The sequence below is a fragment of the Cynocephalus volans genome, chromosome 9 (genome assembly GCF_027409185.1).
Source record: "Cynocephalus volans isolate mCynVol1 chromosome 9, mCynVol1.pri, whole genome shotgun sequence".
Taxonomy (NCBI): Eukaryota; Metazoa; Chordata; class Mammalia; order Dermoptera; family Cynocephalidae; genus Cynocephalus; species Cynocephalus volans.
Genome location: NC_084468.1, coordinates 68,525,518 through 68,548,486, shown reverse-complemented (window position 1 = coordinate 68,548,486; position 22,969 = coordinate 68,525,518). Strand labels below are relative to the sequence as shown.

General features: G+C 36.1%; 1 protein-coding gene across 2 annotated transcripts in view; it reads left to right on the top strand.

The window, feature by feature from the left end:
* The window catches only part of ANTXR2 (ANTXR cell adhesion molecule 2), a 152,844-nt gene that overhangs the window by 56,153 nt on the left and 73,722 nt on the right, over window positions 1–22,969 (top strand). For both annotated transcript variants that reach the window (XM_063108222.1, XM_063108223.1), the window contains exons 12-14: window positions 5,920–6,015; window positions 20,068–20,112; window positions 20,966–21,061. In XM_063108222.1, coding sequence (XP_062964292.1) covers window positions 5,920–6,015; window positions 20,068–20,112; window positions 20,966–21,061 — 237 coding nt within the window. The remainder of the gene's footprint in view (window positions 1–5,919; window positions 6,016–20,067; window positions 20,113–20,965; window positions 21,062–22,969) is intronic.

Sequence of the window (22,969 nt, the reverse complement as noted above, 5' to 3'; positions counted from 1 at the left end):
GTTTCTGTGGCTTGTCTCAGGGGAAAATGAGAATGAGACAGGAGGGAAGGAGAAGGACAGAGAAAACATTGCTTTTGTGGCTACTTCTGAGGCCTTTGCTTTGGGGTATCATTTTCCGGATCCCAACATAGATGTGCTGAGTGAGTGAGGTTGGCAATGTCAGATGGGTAATTGTAGATATAGCTTCAGGTCTCAAAGAGAGATGAGGGCTGGAGAGAAAAATTTAAAGTTTCACTTCTGTTGAAATCGTAGGAAAGGTAAAGAAGATTGGAGAATTGAGGGTTAATGGCATTTTGAAGTGGGAGGAATACATAGGGTCAAAGAACAATTGCATTGGATAAAATTAAGCAGGCAAGGAAGACAAGACTATTGCAAGAGGGGAGAGAGATTGAATTCATCTCTTCTGGAACAAAGGGCTGGAGAATTAAGACTTGTGGTGGGGGGAATTGGAGGCCATCTGTATCTGCTAACTGGCATTACCTAAAGGAAAAGTAAACTTTCTTCCACCTTCCTGACAGGAGGTGATTCTCAAACTTGGAGCAGGGTGCCCACTGAAGTTAGACTTCTACCATTCTACAGAGACTGTGAGATAAGGGTACTGTCTTTTTTGATGATTACATTTCAAAGGATGGCTCTGAGGTCCTTGAGAAAGACATTCCTCCAGGGTCTGTAAAATTGGCAAGATGCTTTTATAAAGATGTCTATATCTTTCAAAGGGCAGAGAAAGATTTTGCAATTACAAGTTTTCTAAAGTAGATTCTTCAAAACAAGGGAGATCTGAGACCCACAGATCTCCTTTGATTTGATAAGTTTAAAGTCACTTTAAACCTGATTTGATTAAAGTTTAATGTTTAATCAAGCTGAGGAGAAAGGTAATAGGCTAAGTGAAAAAGTGAGTAAGAGAAGGCACAGCTCAAGACATGGAATACCCAGGATTTACCAAATAAGGAAGACAAGAGAAGATAGAGGTCCAATGTGAAGAGAAGGCAGTGGTAGCCTGGGAGAGGTCAAGGACAATGAGGGCTGAGAGGAGATCTGAGCGGTCACCAGTGACCTACCTGTCCTTAGCTCAGGTTGATGATTTGAAACCTTCTCTTCTGTGTGACCCTTATTATTCCATTAATTATTACAGGTTAAAATGTACTGTAATTCACTTTATTATATTGATAATAATCATAGGAAGATTATTTTTTCTCATTAGATTTAATTTTTTTGTATATAATTTCAAATGTCTCTGACACGTGGTAGTAATATTTCCATTTTATAGATATAAAATGTGATACCTGAGCAGAGGAGAGATTTGTACATTAAATCTCTACTCAAAAGAGAAGAGATATTATGATAAATACCTGGGTCCAGGACTTAAGTGCTATTCAGCCATTCAGGCATGTTCAGATATGGTGATTAGGTGAAAGGCAAAGTCCCTCTGTGTGCTCCAAGAGCATCCATGGCCCAGTTCTGGTAAGGCACTTAGGGCACTGATCTGCAATTTCCTATTTTCTTCTGGGCATTTCTCACCAGCCTGGAGACACTATAGGCTGGGCCTATGTCTTGCTCCCCTCCCACGGCTGCTCCTTACACAGGGCAGCTGCTCCAGAGTTATTTGCTAAATGAATAAATGAAAGTAGTTGTGTATATAGTTTAAAAGTGGGGAAACTAAGGTTTAGATTTAAGAGATTTAAGATTAGAGTCTGAGGAGGGTTTGTATTTAGGCAGCTGTTTCTCCTCATCTCTTCTCAGAAGATCTCTTAAATGTATCTCCACTTAAATATAGTGAAATGAAATCACTGCTCTTCTTCTAACCCTTTTGGAATAATAATACCAAGAACCTGTTTTCTGAGCATGTGTTAAGTACCAGACACTGTGCTTAGCACTATTATACATGTGCTAAGCACTTTATGAATTCATTTAACACTCACAACCTAAGATGAGGTGTTACTATTATGTTCATTTCACAGATGAGAAAACTGAGGAACAGAGAGCCGCCTCCAATTTTCAGTGCTCATTTTTGCAAACATTAGAAGGTGCTTCTACTAGGGGAACACAGCCTTTAAAGGACTGCATGGCTTGATGAGCAGAACAATGGCTGACTTCAGTCCACATTGTTCCTTGTGAAGGGGTTACTTGGAGCTTGGAGGCTTCAGTTTCACAATCTAGTAAATGCTAGATCTGAGAATAGATCCCACTTGTCTTCCCTCCAGACTGATCACTTGTACAGTCTTCCATTTTTAACCAGATCCTAAATTGACTTATATAGAATAGAGGTTGGCAAATTTTTTCTGTAAAAGGCCAGATAGTAAACACTTAAAGGCTTTGTCAGTACCACTCAACCCCACCATCATAGTGCAAAAGAAGCTTTAGACACTATGTAAACAAATGTGGCTGTGTTCAATAAAACTGTATACACTGAAATTTGAATTTCATGTAACATATTCTTTTGATTTTTTCTTTTCAGCTATGTAATTATGTAAACAAAAAATTCTTAGCTCATGGGGGTCTTACAAAATAGATGGGCTGGATTTGGTCCTTGGGCCATAGTTTATTTATTCCTGATACAGAGTATTCCAAAAGAATCCTGTAAATGAGATCATCACATATTCCATGACTACCTTTTCTTCCCCTAACAATAAATTCATGGAAACAAAATCATGGAAACCCATTTCCCCTTTCTTTTCTGTGCCTGTTTTATTCTAATGTGGTTGCCATGATTAATTATTTTCTAGATAGATTACAACATGCTACTCAGGCAGCTTTGAAACTTTTGAGTGATTCCTCTTTCTAATAGTTACTTTGTAAGTATAGTAGTGACCCTGATTTTATCCTTCTATAGTTTTCTTAGCTAGAATTTCAGCCATACTTGGCAAAGTTTTTGGTTGTTTTTTGTGAAGAAAATGAAATTTGGTACAGATAAAGTTTAAAAAGTTAATGTATCTAGGATGATTAGACAATATGTTCCTTCTACCCTAACATCAAGTTCGAGGTTCTGGTAGGTCCCCAGTTAACCCTTAAAAGAATTTTGACTTCATAGCCTTGACTGCCATCTGGGTGTTGAGACTCAGACCGGACTCCTCGGTTAACTCACACCCAAGTCTTTGTAGACATCTTAAAATGCTTCTTGTTCAGAACTATCATTTGGAAGAATGGATACAACAAACGGTCAATTGAAAGGTCATCTACCAAATGGCCATTAATCTAACAAATAGCCAATTCTCTCTATAATAATTACAGTTTTTCAGAAATTTGTGTTTGATTTCTTTTCTTCAGCCTCTTCAGGTGTCACTCAGTCCCCTCAAACTCTATGCTCCAGCCACAGTGGTCTTTCTCTTACTCTTGCAAGAAGCCAGTAATTCTGCCACCCCCCAGCCTTTTTATACTTCCTCAGGGAGGTACTCTAAGAACCCCAGATTAGTTTATTTCCCACTTTTGCATGTTTCTGTTGTACTCTTCTTCCACACTCCTCACACTTATAATTATTCAAGGCTTGTCTTGAGGGCTTTATGAACCTGAGGTCTTTTTAAAGAGAGGCATGCCTAAGTAAAAGTGAGAAGCTTCTAGCTTCTGACCATAACAAAAATCGATGTGTAATCATATCTAGTTTCATACTCTCCTGACTCTTAGTCTGCAACTTGCAGCATGGTATCTGATCACAGGACTGAAGTCTGTGTGTTTGACCTTTCCTTAATTTGTTTATAAAGTTATGTGAACAATAAAATGATTTCCCTTTCATCACTGATGTCTTCCATGCTCTGATAATGGCTTGGGCAATCAAAATAAAAGAAGTGGGAAAGCCTGAATTTGTAACCAGTTAACTGAGCTAATGTCTGGGATTGGTGCATCCAGAAGCTATGTCTCATACATACATGAAAAGGTTGGGTTGCATTAAATCTTTGCTTCCTCTTACCTTTTTCTCCATCATGTTTTGCTTAAATATGATAAAGGTCAGGTCTATAGGTCTTTAAGAAGTACATATTTTAGTTTTAATTTTTTTGTGACAAATCTTTAGAATCAGTTGAGGTAATGAATGATATTGTCATAATAAATGTGTATTTGCATCTGGAGGTGCATAGTGTTTTATCAATGCTACTAATAGATGCATTTTTTTTTTGTGGGGAAATGAAGAATTCTGAGTACCTATCAGGGCCAGCCCATCTACTTTATATTCTGTCAGCATGATTTTCTCAATTTCCTGTTCATGACACATGTGTAGGAGGAACAAACTAACCACTAAATTTTTAGCCAATTCCTTATTTCTGAACAAAGGGTATGAATTCTAAGAAAAGGGGAACCATACATTCATAGCACCCTTTGAAAGTTGTATAGCACAACTCAATAGTCAGCCATCCCAGGGAGAGCTGTGGCTAGGTCTCATGTGGGAAAGGCTGGTGGGGATGCTGTATTAATTCTGTACATGGATAGTCACAGACTAGGGGTATCTATCTAAGACCTTGTATCAGAAGGTCAGATCAAGAATGTGTACATTTTTCAACATTTCTCCCACAGGAGACACAGTTTTCCGTGTATTTCTATGACATTCTTTTCCTGTTATGTTCCTATTTGCCTAGATTTTAGAGCTGAATGTAAATAAGCATGTGGAAAGTAACATGATTTGTTCATGAATACTTAGAATTCTGTGTAAAAAGATGCACTTTGGGTGTTTTCCTAAGTAGACTGATGTATGCTCTAAATTGTTGTCTTTGGCTTTAAGAACAGAGCACTTAGACATTTGCCTGGAATTTTCTATTTCTCTCTCTCTCACCTTCTCCTTATTTTTCTTCCCTGAATTTTCTCCCTTTCAGAAACAAAACAAAAACACAAAACAAAACATTATTACTGGGGATCCCAGAGAGTGGGGGTTTGGGAGAGACGTCTTGTCCCCTTGAAAACTATCTCTACATTAAAAGTTCAGAGTATCTTTGCATCTGTGTCTTTTGCAGTACTATTTTTTTGGAGTTCATATTCTCAGTAAATAGTTTTTAAATGCCATGCTTGGGAGTATGCAGTGGCTAGTAGGTTGGATATAGCCCCTGACTTCCTAGAGCTCATAATGAATCATGGCAGAAAAGAGATACTAAAAAATAATCACAAAACTCATGATTAACTAACTGTATTGTGATCAGTGCTAAAGATTAAAGTATAGTTGTAAACTCATAATGAACTATGAGTTGTAGAGTCAGGAGAGGAATTTTCTAGCCAAAGGGTCCAAGGAAGTGACTTGATCTGAGCCCTAGAAAATGAATAGGTTGTTGTTAGATGAAGGGGGTTAAAGGCAGAATCCAAAGCAGGTGCATTAATGCTGGAGGAGTTCAGCAGTTAGGAAGTGAAAGAACAGCAGTTGGTTCTTGTGGGGGTTGTACTTGAGCTGATGAGAGATCGTCTGATATATGAATGCATGAGACTGCATTCTTGCATTGATGTGTGTATACCATTTGTCAACCAGACTGTTTTTTGTTGGTTTGTCATCCACTTGGTGATTTGTTATATTCATCTTGTATTATCATTTAAATATATAAAGTAAATAGTGTTTCATCATCAAAAAGACTGGGAGGATTCTGCCTAAATTTTGCCTGGAGGTAATCACGCTTGGAACCAAAACAATCCTTACCCAGACACAAAAGATAGGGACTATTTGTCTAACCCCAAATAGTGATTTTATTCTACCTTCTTTCAAGACATTGAAAACAATCTTCAGCACTTTGAAAGATTTTGTATTTATTATTGCCTGTCTTAACACCACATATTAAATAAAATATTTATGAATTTATAGAATTTAAAGAATTTAAAGGAATATAGCAGAAATCTGGTTTGATGTTATTATGCTTTCTGTGTTATTTTGTGGTATTTTCTTAAAAAATATATGCATTTGGGGTTTGACCTTAAGTTTTGCTGACTGCTTTACTTTTTGTGTTTTGCCTGCTTTAGTCTAATGGGATTGCAGCCATCATTGTTATTTTGGTGTTACTGCTCCTCTTGGGCATCGGTTTGATGTGGTGGTTTTGGCCTCTTTGCTGCAAAGTGGTGAGTAAGAAAATTTGCAACTCTACTCCTTTTTTAAAAAATCAGTAAGATGTTAAAGCCTGAAATATGAATGAATGCTATGTTGTTCAACAATAGCAAAGATTCAATGAGCAATTTGAATTTTAATCTTTTTTACCATTACAATGAACTCTAGAAAACATGCATGTCAATAAATGTTTATTATACTTCATCTAAACAACACTTCAAAATCAGGTTTGTGGAAAGAAGGGGAGAAAAAAGTACGGGAAGTAGTTAAAATAAAGGGTGTTTCAACTCAACCGCAAGGGGAATTCAAATCAATTGAATGATATTTTCTGTTGGATTCATTGAGAGAAGTTGATAATCTGTCAAGGCTTTTTATTTTTAAGTGCTTATTGAATCTTTTATTTCCTCTTTGAAGGATCTATTATCTCAGGATTTTCTGTGTTTGCCTCTGAAAAACATTTTAGGAATAAGTCATGTGCAATTGTTAGGATTCTGTTAGCCTCTTTTGGAGTAAGGACAGGTGGTTTCATTTTGTGTCAGATTTCATGTTTGTGTAAAGCCTGTGAAAAAATATGTGTGTGTATGTTCTCTATTGCTGCTGTAACAAATTTCCACACACTTTGTGGCTTAAAGCAACACAAATCTATCATCTAACAGTTGTGTAATCACAGCTCCAACATGGATCTCACTAGGTTTACCTGGGCTAAAAGGTGGTGTCAGCAGCGCTGCATTCCTTTCTGGAGGCTCTAGAGGAGAATCCATCCTTTGCCTTTTCCAGCTTCAAGAGGCAGCCACATTCTTTGCCTAATGGCCCCCTTCCTCGTCTTCAAAGTCAGTAGTGTTACATCTCTCTGATTGTTCTTCTCTAGTAACACCTCCCTTTCACTCTGAACCCAGCTTGGAAGGATCCTTCCATTTTAAGGAAGCATATGATTAAGTGGGACCTACCTGGGTAATCCAGGATAATCTCCCATCTCAAGGTCCTTAACTTTAATCATATCTGCAAAGTCCCTTTTGCCATGTAAAGTAACATATTCACAGTACCAAGGAATTAAGTTATGTCTCTCTTTGTGGGGGCATTATTCTGCTCACTACAGGGTGAAATGTTGAGTAATATTTCAAGCAATCCAATTTAGAGTGTTCAGGGTTCATAGAAAATATGAAGCAACCCTCTTTCAAAGCATGCCTACTACTTATTTTGAGAGTATTCCTGTTACTATAAACACATTATATACATCTTTAAATCCTGTAGATTACAGTAGTGTTTTACATATTACAAGACTGCCTCCCCCCACTGCCCCACCTTTGCTGACTGATTTCAGCTTCCTTGCAATTTCAGGCAGTGCTTTGTATTAGCTCTGCATTTATCATTCATTGTACCTCAGTCTGCTTTCATGAGGCAACTTTACAATCTTTTATCTCAGAGCAGTTGGCCCATGGAGGAGGCATAGAATTAACTCCTACAACAGCAGAGACAAGAAGCATCCTGTCTTTTTGCTGAACTAATCAGTTTCCTGCCATAGCAATTTATGCTCAAACAGTTTCCTGTTGTAATCTTTTTTTTTTTTTTTTTTTTTTTGTCGTTTTTTCGTGAGCGGCACTCAGCCAGTGAGTGCACCGGTCAGTCCTATATAGGATCCGAACCCGCGGCAGGAGCGTTGCCGCGCTGCCAGCGCAGTACTCTACCAAGTGCGCCACGGGCTCGGCCCTCCTGTTGTAATCTTGATTAATCTAGATATATGGCTATTTTAGGGTGGCTAGCATTCTTGAATCTTGAATTAAAAAGCAAAAGGTGCCCTAATATGATTGTGCTCCTTGGCTTTTTAATTTAAACATTTCAATTGTGGATTTCCTTCCTTCATTACTTTGTAATTTCCTTTAGTAATGTCCATAGGGCTCAAAAGTGTCAAAGTATGATTTTTTTTTTTAAAGACACATGCAAAACTGAAATGGGTTTCTTTGGGAGGTTACTAGATGTGCTCAAATACAGGTTTTGACCATCATTTTCAACATTACAAAAGGGACCCAGTTATCAGGTGATGAGACTAGATCCATTCCAATCCTGTGACTCTGCAGATTGTGAATCATTGTTATCTTTATGAAAGGCATAGAGGGGCCCTTTAATGGTGTAATGTCAGATGTCAGGAAGGCTATCTATCCCTAAAAACATCGTGAATTCTTATTAATTTTTGACGCATGTAATAGAGAATTGCCTTTATTTTGCATTTAGAAATATACGTTAAAAAGCAGCTAGCCCTGAGTATAAACTTACACAGTGTATTTATACCTAGGTGTAAACGAATCATACCAAATGTTTTCTAAAACAGGTTCAAAGCAGGAAGAGGGTGGAGGAAAAATTCTGCATTCAGCCCTTGGCAAATATTTATTGATCACCTAGAAAGTTCCCACACTGTGCTAGGAACTGGGGATAAAAAAAATGCCTATGAGGCCAAGCCCGTGGCGCACTCGGGAGAGTGCGGCGCTGGGAGCGCGGCGACGCTCCCGCCGCGGGTTCGGATCCTATATAGGTAATGGCTGGTGCACTCACTGGCTGAGTGCCGGTCGCAAAAAAGACAAAAAAAAAAAAAAAAAATGCCTATGATATGGTATGGAAATGCACATTTTAACATGGAAACACAGAAATGTTGGCAAATAAGTGTAAATGGAAGTTCACGAGTGGCCCGACATGTGTGAAGAACAGTAGGAACATAAAAGAGGAAGGATTTGCCAGAGACTAAAAGGAGTGCTTCAGAAAAATCGGACTGAGCTGATGGCCCCAAACTGAGTTTTTCTTTTTGACCAGTAAGGGGATAACAACCCTTGGCTTGGTGTTGCCCGCACGGCGCTCAGCCAGTGAGTGCACCGGCCATCCCTATATCGGATCCTAACCCGCAGCCTCGGTGCTATCAGCGCTGCACTCTCCCAAGTGAGCCACGGGGCTGGCCCCCAAACTGAGTTTTAATGATGAATAAGATGTTGACAGTTGATGAGGGACATTTTAGATAAAGAGTGTGTGGAATTATGGTTTATTCTGGCATACTCTGGGTGGATGTGCTAGGCTAAGACCTAGAGTGCCAGGGAAGGGAGTGGTGAAAGATCTTTTGGGTTTCTTCAAGAACCCCATTACAGAGGGCCTCCTGTATCTTGTAGGAAGTCTGAACTCATCCCAGGGATGAGGAGAAGCCACTGGAGAGATCTGATCAGTATAATTACCTGAAAGAAGCTTACCCAGTGAGAGTTCATTAAGACTATATGCAACAGAGTTCCATCACCATTAAAATGGAAAGCCAGTAACAGATAGTGCACCTTAGATATGGCTGGAGCGAAGTATTTCTAACAAAGTATAGATAGTTGGAGTCTTAAGCTGGAAGCTAAGTGGGCTAGAGAAAAATGAGGTGATGTGTAAAGAAGAGGCAAGAGAGACCATAACCTTGTGAAAAAGGATCGTGATTATTTCAGAAAGTGTTATAGTACAACTGCAGGGTATTTATTTTATTTTTTTCCTTTCAGACAATCTATCTGTGCAATTCTTTAGCCAGTTAAATAATTCTTAGCAGTATTAGATTATTAGGGATAAATTTGTGATAGACTTTGTCTATCAGTATCAGTAATATAAATTTGTAATGGAAAGTGAAGTGTATTTATTTCAGCTTGGTGTTGTACAAATTTCTTTTTGTTTCAATGTGTTTTAAGGACTAGCTGCAAATATTTAAATCCAATCTTTCAACTGAAACACGACTACAAAGCTTAAGATATCTGTTCTCAGGCACATTTAGATTGTGTCAGCTGTCTACTCCTGTGGGGATTTTATGCTCAGGAGCTCTTATCATGACAGAGATCCTGGGAAAAAGCCCTGAACAGAGGCCTCAATTCAATCATTTCATATTTTATGAAATTATTAAAATATGAAATATCGAGATGTATTTTATGAGATGATTGAATCACTCATTGCTCAGAGATTAAAATTTCAGAGATTTAATCTAACCACTCAGTGATGACAATGTTACTTATATTTTAGACAGTGATTCTTAGGTTTCCCCCCCCGTACCCCCCCTCCCCGCCCCCTCCTTAAATAATGGGAAGGCTCTCAGAGCAGTGGCTGCCAGGTTTTCAGTAGTGGTGATACTTCCTGAGAGGAAGGGGTGGGCAGAGTGAGATATCTCTAGAGGTCAGTGCAGTTTGGAAAAGCCCCCTGTGGTAAACTGAATAAAGGTTCCTAAAGATGTCTAGGTCTTAATCCCTGGAACCTGTGAATGTTACCTGATGTGGCAAAACGGACTTTGTAGATGTGACTAAATTAAGGATCTTGAGATGGGGAGATTATCCAGAATGATCTAAGTGGGCCCTAAATGCAATCACAAGTCTTATAAGAAGGAGACAGAGGAAGATTAAACTACAGAAGGGGAGAAGACAGTGTGACCTTGAAGGCAGATATCAGAGTGATGCAGCTGTAAGCCAAGGAATGCTGGCAGCCACCAAAGGCTGGAAGAGGCAAGGAACAGATTCACTCCTGGAACCTGCAGAAGGAACCAGCTCTGCCAACACCTGAATTTTTAACCTGTAAAACTCAGTTCAGACTCCTGACCTCCAGAACTGTAGGAAAATAAATTTCTGTTGTTTTAATCCACTACATTTGTGATAATTTGTTACAGTAGCCATAAGAAACTAATATGTTCCCTGAGTGGTTCTGATATTCCCCAGGATTGGGAATCACTTTTTAGGGCTGTCAGTTTTAGGGATTCTTATGTGATATGTTTTCAGATCAACTCGTTACAAAAACAAATCAAAACAAGAAAACAACTTCTCGTAGACAAGAGGTTGTAAGATGGAAGACAATGAAATGTTCTTCAAAATGTTTGCAATGGTACGAAGGCTATTAAAACCCATATGCGTTCTTTAAAATTAGAATAACCCTTTTGTTTTATTTTGGGTAACTGTAAGTAAGTGTGCATAACGCTTTATATATTGAGTAGAATCTACTTGATGTCTTAGGGTGATGAGGGATTTTGGTATAAACAGGTTTGCAATCGTCGGAAGTGTCTGAGGCATATATATTATTAGAACCATTTGTCAATAGAGACCCATGGACAGCTTTCTCAGGGTGGTGTAACTTGTTAGAAGGAGCCAGTGTGATTTCATTCATGTTCAGATATTGAACCATCAAATCCCTTAAAAGCTAGAAATTTACCTTTTCACTCTGCAGAGAAAAGCAAGGAACTTGAACATTTAACTAAACACTGGGTCTATGAAGCTATGACATAGACCAGTTAGCTGTACCAGTTTAATAACAGGAAACGAGAAACACGTCAAGGTCAGAAACATTCCATCTAGAGTATTTTATATTAAAATTTTAGCCAAAATTCCTAAAAAATTACCCTGTCACTTAAGAAATTAGTACCTTCTTGATGTTACTTAAGTGCAATTATAATGAAATAACTATTTATGTGATTATGTTTTAAAAATGTCTCTCCTCTTATAGACTAATAATTTCATGCAGGCAGGTGCTGTAGTAAATCTGGCAGTTGTAAATCTGGCATGTTGCACTATAAATACTTGCTATTAAATGCATCTTCTTAGACTATCCACTTCTTAAAATTGAGAAATTTGTATCTTTTTACTTGAAAATCAACTTCAAAATAGGGTGCCTTGTTACTAGCTACAATAAAAATTCTGTCAACTATAGAGAAGTATTGTGTTTCAGGGAATTTATGGTAAATCTTAGTTTTTTGTATGATTTTCACTGACTTCATTTAAAATTTGTCCCTTGTAATGTATGTGCAACAGGAAATTTGGCCTTTGTAATTCTACTCAATTGGAACTAAAATACAACTATATATGAATTTCTTACATGTAATAAAATTCTGATTGTGTACTTGTATAAAAGATACATCTTTATTTCTTCTTCTAACTGAAATTTAGCATTTCCTTATTTATGAATGTAGTCAATGCCCACAAAAGTATTAGCAGTTCTGAAGACTTCATCACCAACAGTAATCACAGATATACTATATCACATTTATAGTTTTTCAGATATTTTTCAAATATCTTTTACATGCATCACTACTTCAAAATCATGATAGTTATTAGACCTACTACTAGGATAATAAGAGATACTACTAGGTCTTATTATTTAAAGAATTAATAAAGAAGTGCACATATTTCTGTATTATAGATTTTTTATATTTTGATAATTATATTTTAATATAATGGGGGTCCTTTAAATCCTGTGTATTTTAATTTAGCTAAATTATCATGGCAAGGGGTACATGGGTTCACCCGACTGCCAAAGAGGGGCATAGAATAAAAAAGATTAAGGAAAAAATCCTGCCTTAGAATATCTGGACAACCAAGATGCTTTTAATATGAGATTACTTTGTAATTTTAAATCTTTCAGCAGATTGTAATGAGTATTTTCAAGGATGGAAGAGAGACAATGTCATTTAAAATGTTGTAGAATAGTGTATCTGTGTCCCTGAGCTTTCTGTGCAAAAGTAGAAATCTAAACCAATTTGAAGAACTTTAATGATACTTATGGTAAAAAAGCCCTCATGCAAAGTTGAATTTTTAGGTACTACCATTAGTAGGTTATGGATTACGTTGAGTTTGCAATCTGTTCCATAAGGGGAAGAGTTTTCATTTTTGTGTGAAGTTATTTCTTACCATCTGTTTAAGATTCTGTATATCCTGCCCATTGAGTATCCTCGCATCCATCCTCTACAACTACTTTAACAAAGACATCAGAAGCATCCTTCCCTTGTCCTTAGATTAACAAAGGGGGTAAAAGGAGTTAAAACAAAACTTAGCCTGTACTGAATTATGAGTGAGATACCAGAAAATATGGCAGCCTTCATCATTGCTTAGCTTAGAGGATATGTTGAGTTTCTGGCAGATTTATTTTACTAATCAGGATAGCAGAAATGACTGTCCTATAGTCGCATCATTTGGGATAGCCACAGAATCACAGATGTAAGGCTAATGAGGTGGCAGTCAAAGGCTTTCTGAAGTGTTGTCAATTCGAGTGTGTTGTACAGCTGCAAATAAATACCTGAATATGCTGGAAATGATAAATGTTCATTTGGCTCTAGTGTCCTTGGCTAAAGTTCTCCATCCTCAAGGATAATTGCAAGTTCATTTTTCCTTAGTGCATTTAAGACATTACATAAAGATCTCATAAATCTTAATTTAAAAAACCATTTAAAAAGTTATCTTTTTAAAGCTCGATTTGCTTATACATAAGTTGAGCTTTCACAATGAGGATATATCTGATGAGCTATGTAGAGTCATTATCTTAGCCAGCAACAGCTGTGCTGTTCTATCTAAATAGTAATAATGCTTCTACATTGCACTTGTGTTGTATTGTTGAGGAGGGCTCCTGGTGCCTTTATTGAGTTACTTTGAGAGCAACCTGATTATTTTTTTGGGGGGATGCACAACAAAAAAGATGTAATTTAAATTTTAATATGCTTTCCTTGCACCATTAATTAAAATGATTTATGTTTGGTTGCCTCCTTGAAATAGAGTGTGATGTTAGGACTTATTGCTTCCATGCCGATGTTTTCCAACAGAGCATCGTTTATGAAACAGGGTATCAAACTCTTCCTTGTCTTAGTCTATTTGCTTTGGCAGCAGCACCTTTACTTAACTCCTGGCAGAATACACTCTCATACTGTTCTTTCCAGTCCCATTTGGCATTTTAAATTATATTTATTGTTCAGTTTTCTGGCCTGTTATTTATGTGTTCAAAGTAGGATTCTTTGAACATTGTCAGGGAGGAAAGGAAAAGAAGGATGAGAAAACCTAGACCATATTTTGGTCTGGAAATTGAAAGCATCTAACTTTGTGGGAATCAGAAAAGAAGGACTTCCCACATACTAATGTAAGTAACTTTGTGTGTATGCACTTCAGAAGCAACGCACTGTCCTTGCTCTCTGATCTTACCAAAAAGAAAAGGGAGAATGAAAGGAAGACGATGTGAATATATTTTGAACAAATATATTTTAAACAAATTTTTGTAAACACTAAGAATGATTCCTCTATTGTCTGTGGGCTCTTAGGCTCTAGATGACATGGTGATGAATTGGACATTTCTTTTTGTTACTGGTAAGAATTAGTTCCGAAATACTGCTTGATCTATAATCATTGTACAGTATCTTTTTTTTTTTTTTTTTAAATCTAAGACAGTTCAATGTTGACAGTTCTTTTTACTCTTTTCTGAATATCAGAACATATGATTGCATCAAGCTGGCTGCAGGCTCCAGTGCTGACATTTTCTAGCGCAAAGAATGCCCACATCACTCGAACATTTGAAAAGTGTTAATGAGCAGATCAAAAGGACTGTTGCCTGAAGCAGCTAACTTTTTTTTTTTTTAAGAAATCGGCTCTCCTCCAAACTGAAATCTTCATTCTAGTAGCTAAGTAGATGAGATGTAATCCTCCCTGATGATGAGAATAACAAATGAAAAAAAAATTGGAGAAGAATCAAACTCTGCATATGGTTCATAAAGTGGTGAAAGTGTTTTCCAGAATCTTCAGTACAGAGCTGAAGGATGCTATGTGGAAAAAAATCCTGGCAACTAGGCAATATTATGCCTTTTAAAATCTGCAAATTCTTATAAAATATGGTGCATATGAATACATTCTCTTCTAAAATGAATATGTACTTGCACTATTTAATATAAGAATGGGATTCTTATGACTGTTATTTTTAATGAGTTTTTTCCTTTTTTTCTTTATCTAAGTTTTACGGAAATGTAGGGATGTCAGTTGGATACAGATTTTTTTTTCCATTTTTTTGCATTTGGGCCAAATGGCTTCAGATTATTTTCACCCTCATTTTCACCCTCCTTTGTTACTTATAAGGCTGTGTGGTAAAGTAGAGAGAGAGAGTATTTTGAAACATCACAAAAATACATTTTATTTCCTATTCCACCCAACATTTCTAGGTGACTGATGTTGGGCATATTAATTAACATGTTACATCTTTACAAAATGGTGATAAACTCTATCTTACACTGTTATCATAAGCTTTAAATATAATTGTGTGTATCCATCATCCATCCATCTATCTAACTTCCTACTTACCTATCAACTATGTGTCTATCCATCCATACATGCATCCTAGTAACAACTACTTATCAAATCTTAGTCCTTTTTTCCAATACCTTTTCCCTCTGCAGTCTAAAACTTATTTTGAAATGATGTAATATAGCAGAAGTTGAACTAAAAGTTTGGAGGTGGATGAACCTGGGTCTGAGTTTGATCCATAATTCCATGTTTTCTCTTTGTATGCACTTGGGCAAGTTATTGAAGTTAGAGCTTCCTTCTCCTTATATTTAAAATAGCGATAAACATAGTATCTGCTAAGAGTTATTATGAAAATATGAGCAATATTGAAAGTGTGGCATATGGCAACACCAATAACAGGTAGTTATTGTTAATCATAACAATACCACACAGATGAGCCTTAGCTCTGGTTCAGTTTCTCAAGGTACTGTTGTATGTTATGATGGTCGTTGTGTCTCAATTTACCAGATCAAAATTAGATTTAGGTAGAGCTTTAAGGGCTTTGTTTTCATTGTTAATAATGTAGAAAACATATTTGCCAGGATTTCAGAATCCCTTTAAATTTATAAATCACTTATCTAGTCATACATAAGATTAATTACATGTTATTGGAAAAACAAACCCTGAAGAATTTTCATGTTGGAAAGGACCTGAGATTAATCCAATTTATTTTCCAGATGAAGAAATTTAGGATGATCTTATGTCTTCCCATCTGCCATTGAATTGATTAGTTCTCTGGCATTATTGGTTGAGAAAAAAATTTGATGCTTCATTTTTGGGGGAAGTAGTAACATCTTAGTTTCATGAAATTATATATCTATTTATAATTTATACATATATTTTCATCATTATTTTACTTATACATTTGGAGATTGACTGTGATCCTTTGTGAACATTTTCAGTTAGTTCCCTCAGCTTCACTTTCAATAATAATTTTAGTATTTGCTGTTTGCAGAGGCACTGATGATATTTATGAAGAAGAAGAAATGATTATTGCCCTTAAGAAATTTACACTTTTCAGGGATATTTAAAAAATTTCAAAATAAACATATAAAACAAACTAATGAAGCATGAATGGCTCAACTGTGCAGCAACATATATTTTTTAAAGTTTTAAGCTTTCCAGATGAAGCAATAGAAACTGGGTGGACTAGACTGTGAAGGCTGGATGGGACCTAACATGGACATGGTCATTATATTTCTGGGAAGCAGAGGGACCTTCATTCTGCCTGGAGTAAAGGTGAATATAGAGGGATGTTGGTAGATAGGATGTTAGGTCTGAACTGTGGAGAGACTGACACAACATGCTGAGGCATTTGAATGATGAGGATAGAAAAGCTGGCTCATGTAGATACACTAAAAAAGGGACTTTGGTTTTTCAGCTCATAGCTTATACTAGATAGAGAATCTCAAGTAAAGAGAAAGAATGCAGAGATGTCTCTCATGATCCTATTGTGAGTTTGACAGCAGTGGTCAAATGAGGAATTCAAACTGAAACTTTATTTTCTCATATCAGTGCTACACTAGATGCTATGCAGAATAAAGAATATGACCTAAAAAAAGGAAGAATTATGAGGGGTATGTTCAGTAATTCTCAGGAGGATATAATATAGAGAAGGGTTGGGGATACTCTTTATGTCTTCAGAATTGTATATTACCAATGCCAGATATACAGGTAATCAGCAGAGTAAATTTGAAGTCCTAACAATGAAACAAAAATGAGTTCAGATATATTATGCTCAGACTTACTGGAATGAAAGGATGTACTTTGATCTTTTTCTAGGGGAGAACTCCAGAGAGAGCTTTATAGGTGAACTAATAGTGAAAGCATGACTTATAAGTTCCTTCCAATAAGATTCACTAATTCATCAATTTGAACTGTGGGCATTGGAATCATTCATCCACTTCGACAAGGGAAATGATTAATTAAGCTTCTTTTAGAAGAATTTTGACCTGGCTATGTAGGGTACAATGAGGGGCGAGCTAGAGATAGAAGAACAAGCTGTATATCTAATTTAAACAACAGTAGAGCATGGAGCCACCGATACCTCCAAATGGCTATAGTATTTATAGACTATCAATCAATTTTATCAATATGTTATCAGTTAAAATTTTTATAATGAGGGAGTAAGGAATGATGGGGGTGCATCTGTTTTGTCTGAGCAACATTCATTTACTTATAATGGTTCTGCCACATTTAAAATGGTATTATCAGTTCTGGAAACCACATGGAGATTTTAACCAAATGAATATATACAAAAGAAACTGACCAAGAGAGTCAGATAACCCAACCATTTCATCAGAAATGGTTGATATATTTAGCTTCCTGATGGGTAGTCTCAATAGATACATGGTAATTATCCTAGCATTCAAAAATGGGAAATGATCTCTTTTGAAAAAAAAAGGTTGTATATGTGTGTGTTTCCAGACTCTAGGATCAGGACTAAAGAGTGGAAACTACGGAAAGGGAAGCTTTGGCCTCATTTGGGGGAAAAACTGTCAAATGATGTAGGTCCCCTGCCAATGGAATGAATTGCATAGTGAGGTAGTGAATTTCTCTTTATTGAAGCAATTCAGACATAGTTGGACTACAACTTGGGAATATTTCAGAGTATTGAAGTTTTGGTTGTGTGTGCATTGGAGGAGTGTTCTACTAGTTACTTTTAAGGTCCAGAGAATCCCGAGGTTATGATTTTAGGTAGTCGCAGTGGGAATGGAATGAAAAGAATCCTTTATTTTTCCCTTGTCCTTCCTCTCTTTGTAGAACATCTTCCTTCCCTCCCTCCCTTTCTTACCTTTCTCCCTTCCTTCCTTTCTCCTTTCCTCCCTTCCTCCTCCTTTTTTTCTCCTTCCCACCTCACTCCTTTTTCTCCCTTCCTACCTTCCCTTTCTTCCTTCTGCCTTACCTCCTTGAAAATCCAATTTGTGCCAGAAACTAAGTACTGGGAATACAGCAAGGAGCAAAGCAGACATAAAACCTGTTCTCTTGGAACTTACAGTTTTTTGGAGCTAGGTAAAGTTATCAACTCTGATAAATACTGGGGAAGAACAAAGAGGCCTCTATTAATATCAATGGAATCTTATCTACTTTGGGAAGATTAGGGGATTCATCTTCATCAGTGGAGGGGGGGAAAGAAAGAGAGAGAGAGAGAAAGAGAGAGAGAGAGAGAGAGATTTCAAAGACTCCATTGGACATGGAAATGATTTGGTGAAGTCATTTAGAAGTGAGAAAGGGATTATTGATCATGCCAAAAATTTTGAGGCTGCAACTGGAAAGAGTGATTTACTTGAAAGAAACAAAGAAGATAGGTAGGAGAACTGGCTTTTAAATGAAGATAATTGTGTTGGTATTGACTTTGCTTAGTGTAAAATGCTGACAGATCTGATTTTAATTTATTGTTTTGGACATGCAGGTTGATTATATGAGGTGCTTCTTTTTTTTTTTTAGTTTATAAAGGAAATGCCCCTGTAGCTTGATAACATTAACTGTATTTTGTTTTTCTTACAGTATTATTTTAAATTTTGATCCTCCACTGGCATTTATTTCTGGGCTAACTGAAAAAAAATCACAGATTTTCGTCCTTCAGGATTACTACAAAGAACTGGAATTTTATGTTCATTGATAAAATAATATTGAATTAAATAAAAGAGTTAAATAGAAATAACAGCATTTCTTGCATTCAAAAAGAGATTTCAGTCAAATTAAATTACTCTCTAGTTATATCTATATAGTTGTAGTTACTGTGTATTTTTTCCTGAGGTTTAGATCCAAACTAAAATTTGATTGATGAAAATATTATACAAACAGAAAATTATGGGCCAGTTCTCAACATTGTTAATAACTAATAGAATGAATTCCCCATGTCCTCATCACTAGCTTCAATGATTCTCAACTTACTCTGTCTTATTTCATTTATACCCCCAGCCACTTCTCCACACCAGACTATTTTAAGGAAAATATCAGAATCATATCATTTCACTTGGAATATTTGTATGTATCTTTAAGTGATAAACAGTCTTTAAAAAACATATCCATGATAATGGTAATATGCTAAACAGTGATAATAATTCCTTGATGAGATAGAAGTGGTACTTCTTTATCAAAATCACTATTATTTTAAACCTTTGAAAATTTAATAACATAATTGAAACAGTTGACATTAGAAGATGTGAAGCAGTTACATTTTCAGTTTTTCTCATAGTGTAGAGACTTGGATGTGTACCTGAATTATCAGAAGCCATTGGCACTTGGTCAAAGGTTTTCTATTATGACGGGGTGAAAATATGTACCAGTGAAGGTCATTTCAAATTAGGTCTCAGGCTTCATTTCTCTCACAAGAAGAATGAGCCATATAAGATTTCATAAGTAATGATTCACAGGAAAGGAATCTTGGCTAAAGAGTAGATTTGTCACAATTAGCTTCAAACAACAATTTAGTGTCCTTACAGTTCTGTGGGCTCAGCTAAGAGGTTCTCACTTGGAATCTCATGTCGTTGCTGGCAGGTGTCAGCTGGGCTGGAGTCACCTGAAACCTTAACGTGCCTAGATGTCCAGATGGATTGTTCTCTCATTCATATGCCTGGCACTTCAGCTGGGATGGCTGAAACCACTAGGGGCTAGCTGGTGTATCTTTCTCACCACCCAAACTTTCCGTAAGATTATCTTGATGTTCCTCACAGCTTGATAGTCTCAGGGTAGACTTCTGGCATGGCAGAGGATTCCCCCAGAGTGAGTGTCCCAAGGGTATCAGGGGAAGCTGACAAGCTTCTTTTGAAATAGCCTCTGAGGTCACATGGTGCCACTTCTACCTCATTCCATTGGTCAAACACTAGTTATACGCAAGCCCAGATTCAACGATAGGAGCATAAATATTCGAAGGCAGGGTTCATTGAGGAGTATCTTTGGAGCTACCACAGTATTTTACCAATTGATTTATTTTTACACATCCTTACTATCTTCTTCCTATACCAGACATTTTTATGTGTGATTTTTTTTTTTAAATAGGTTATCAAGGATCCTCCTCCACCACCACCCTCTGCACCAAAAGAGGTAAATGTGTGCTTAATAAAGTGATATGGGTGTTTTTTTTTCTGTTTGTAGATATTATCCCCAAACTTTTATTACTTGCATTTGTTATTGGATAACTATGATACCGATGTATTGACCTTTTAATTGGTGAAAGTCAATTGTTACTTTTTTTCTTCTTATGATTTCTTTTATGTGCTAGAGGAATGGGGCCTTCATACATTGGTAGATATAACTGGCCATCGGGATCAATAGTATATAGAGATTTAATAGACTTTTTAGAGCAATATATCCATAGTTCTGATGTCACTTATTTTTTTACAAAAGTTGGAAGTATCAAGCTGGCAGTTTAAAGATGTTATTACTTTTTAAAAAATGATTAATGCTTTTATATTACTCTGTTAGCCAAAATCATGTTAGCAACATGAAATAAGGAATGCATTGGTGTTGTGTATTTTAAAAGCTTCTCAACTGCCGATGCTTTCAAACAAATTTCACAGAGTTCAAACTTAGACATATACTGATGCTTTAAATGATTGTCGAAATGCTGTTGTAATTTTAATGTTTTATTTAAGTATGGAGTGATAAATAGATTTGGAATAAACAAATGCTGCTCATAGTTAAAGAGCAACTTCCAGTCATCTGTGGTGATAAGGCAGAAACCTAAAATTTGAGGTAAGGAAGGAGTACCCTATAGAACTCCATTTGAAATTTATCCACGTAAGCATAAATCCATCCACATGTCCTATAGCTAATTTTCACATTTCTTCCATATCAATAGCATTATTCAGAAAAATGTTTTAATGTGAGCCACTTGTGACTAAACAGTGTTTTGGAAAGTAAATTAAATCTATTTTTAAAAATTGTGTCTCTATAGGAAGAAGAAGAGGAACCTCTGCCTAACAAGAAATGGCCGACTGTGGATGCTTCCTATTATGGTGGTCGAGGGGTTGGAGGAATTAAAAGAATGGAGGTTGGTATCTTAAAATAAATAGATGCTGTTGAAATGGAATGTGTATTTCTAGGACTATGAAGCCATGGAAACTGTACTTTTCACAATTCAATTTTATAATATCTATTTTTACTTAACACTGGGTCTTTTTTTTTTTTTTAATGGAATCATCCTACCCATTTCAAAACTGTTCAAGAAGGGCTGGTTTCATTAGTCAAAGGACTGCATTGATAAGACCTCTGAATTCTAAAGGACAAAAAATGCTAGGGTTTTTCTCACTATTTTGGAAAAAATTACTGCATCAACATTGAAGAAACCAGCCACTTAAAGTTGCAACAATGCTCTTCCTTGAAAATATCCAATAGTTTTGTACTATTTGAGGAGAAAATGTTAAGAAATTCAAAGTATAAATATGACCTTATTACAAATATAGAAGAAGCACATTCAAGACTTCGTAACAGCGTTTTTTTTTTACCACTTATGAACTATCGTAATTAATATTACATATCATTTATAGAATGCATTGAACTTTCAGATTGCTCTAAGTGTGAGTTAAAATTGAGCTTAATATTATATTTTAAAAATCAAATGAAGTTTTATCACCATGAAATATTTTTCAAAGGGATGGATTAATTAATAATAAACAGTGATTGCCAGCACTGAGCCCTTAACAGTATAAACAAGCCAGCATCCCATTCCAAGGAGAATTTAAGGAATTTTCTCATTGATACATTGGCTTTATTATTATACACACATGCTTGTTAGTTATCTTTAATTTTTATTAAGGATAAAATATTAGTTATCTTTAATTTTTTTCCTTGATAAGAAGGTGTTTTTGTATATTTTGTAATCATTACATAGCTCTCCTATTATCAAATCTGCTTCATCCCAATACTGCCAGCAAAAATCAATAAGGTAATTAACAACCCCACAAGTGTGGAAATTTTCTTTTTTTATACATTTCAATAAAATTCACATTCCCAAGGGGAGTTTCCCCGTTTTGGAATAAATTTCTTCAAAAAGAAAGTATTCTTCAAAAGAAGCCCAGACATATTTAACATGATTGTCATTACCAAAGTGTTTATTCAGTTCATCTGACAGTGATTCTCACTTTCCCGACCACATTAGATCTTAAAACAATGCACATTTTCCCTAAGAGTTTGCCACTTGACTGCTAAAATGTCCTATGAGGCAGGTAACTCATTACCAATATGCCGCGGTGAAAGGCAGAATGTAGAAGTTATTAAGTTGGTCTTTGGAGAAGATAATTCATATGTGTGTACACATGAATGAATGGGAATCAACAGTACAAGAGAGTATGGTTAGGCTAGTTGTTGTTGTTTGACACAGAAGAAAAGTTATTTTCCTTCCACTTGCCTTGGTTGTGTCATTCTAGGCTTGAAGGGATCAGGAAAGAATGGATTGGATGTTCCAATATTTCTATAAAATGCACTTGTGAATAAAATTGTTACATACAAATATCCAAATATGACCTGTCACAACTTATTTTTAGTTTATTTAGCCCCATTCCAAAATGTGTATGTAAAAAGATGTATGTAAGGGAAAAATGATTTGATAGTATATGTCGAAAAAGTGAGTAGTTTCCTCTGGATGGAGTAATTTTCAATTTGTGCTCTTTATGTATTTCCCTATTTTTAAAAAAATGTGTTTGATAATGAGCATGTACTACTTTATATTCAGATGATAAATCTGATTTTATTTTGAAATCTACACATGTGAAATACAACATGAAAATGAAGTAAGGATATATTAATAATATGTGAAACTTAATTGAATAAATAATGTTCTTGCCGAAAACACTAGGAATAATGTCAGATTTTTGTTAATCCAATATTCCAGTGTTCTAAAGACAGAGATCTCTTTCTAAAGAAAACAAAAGAATATCCATGAGCCCCTGAATGGGTCCTG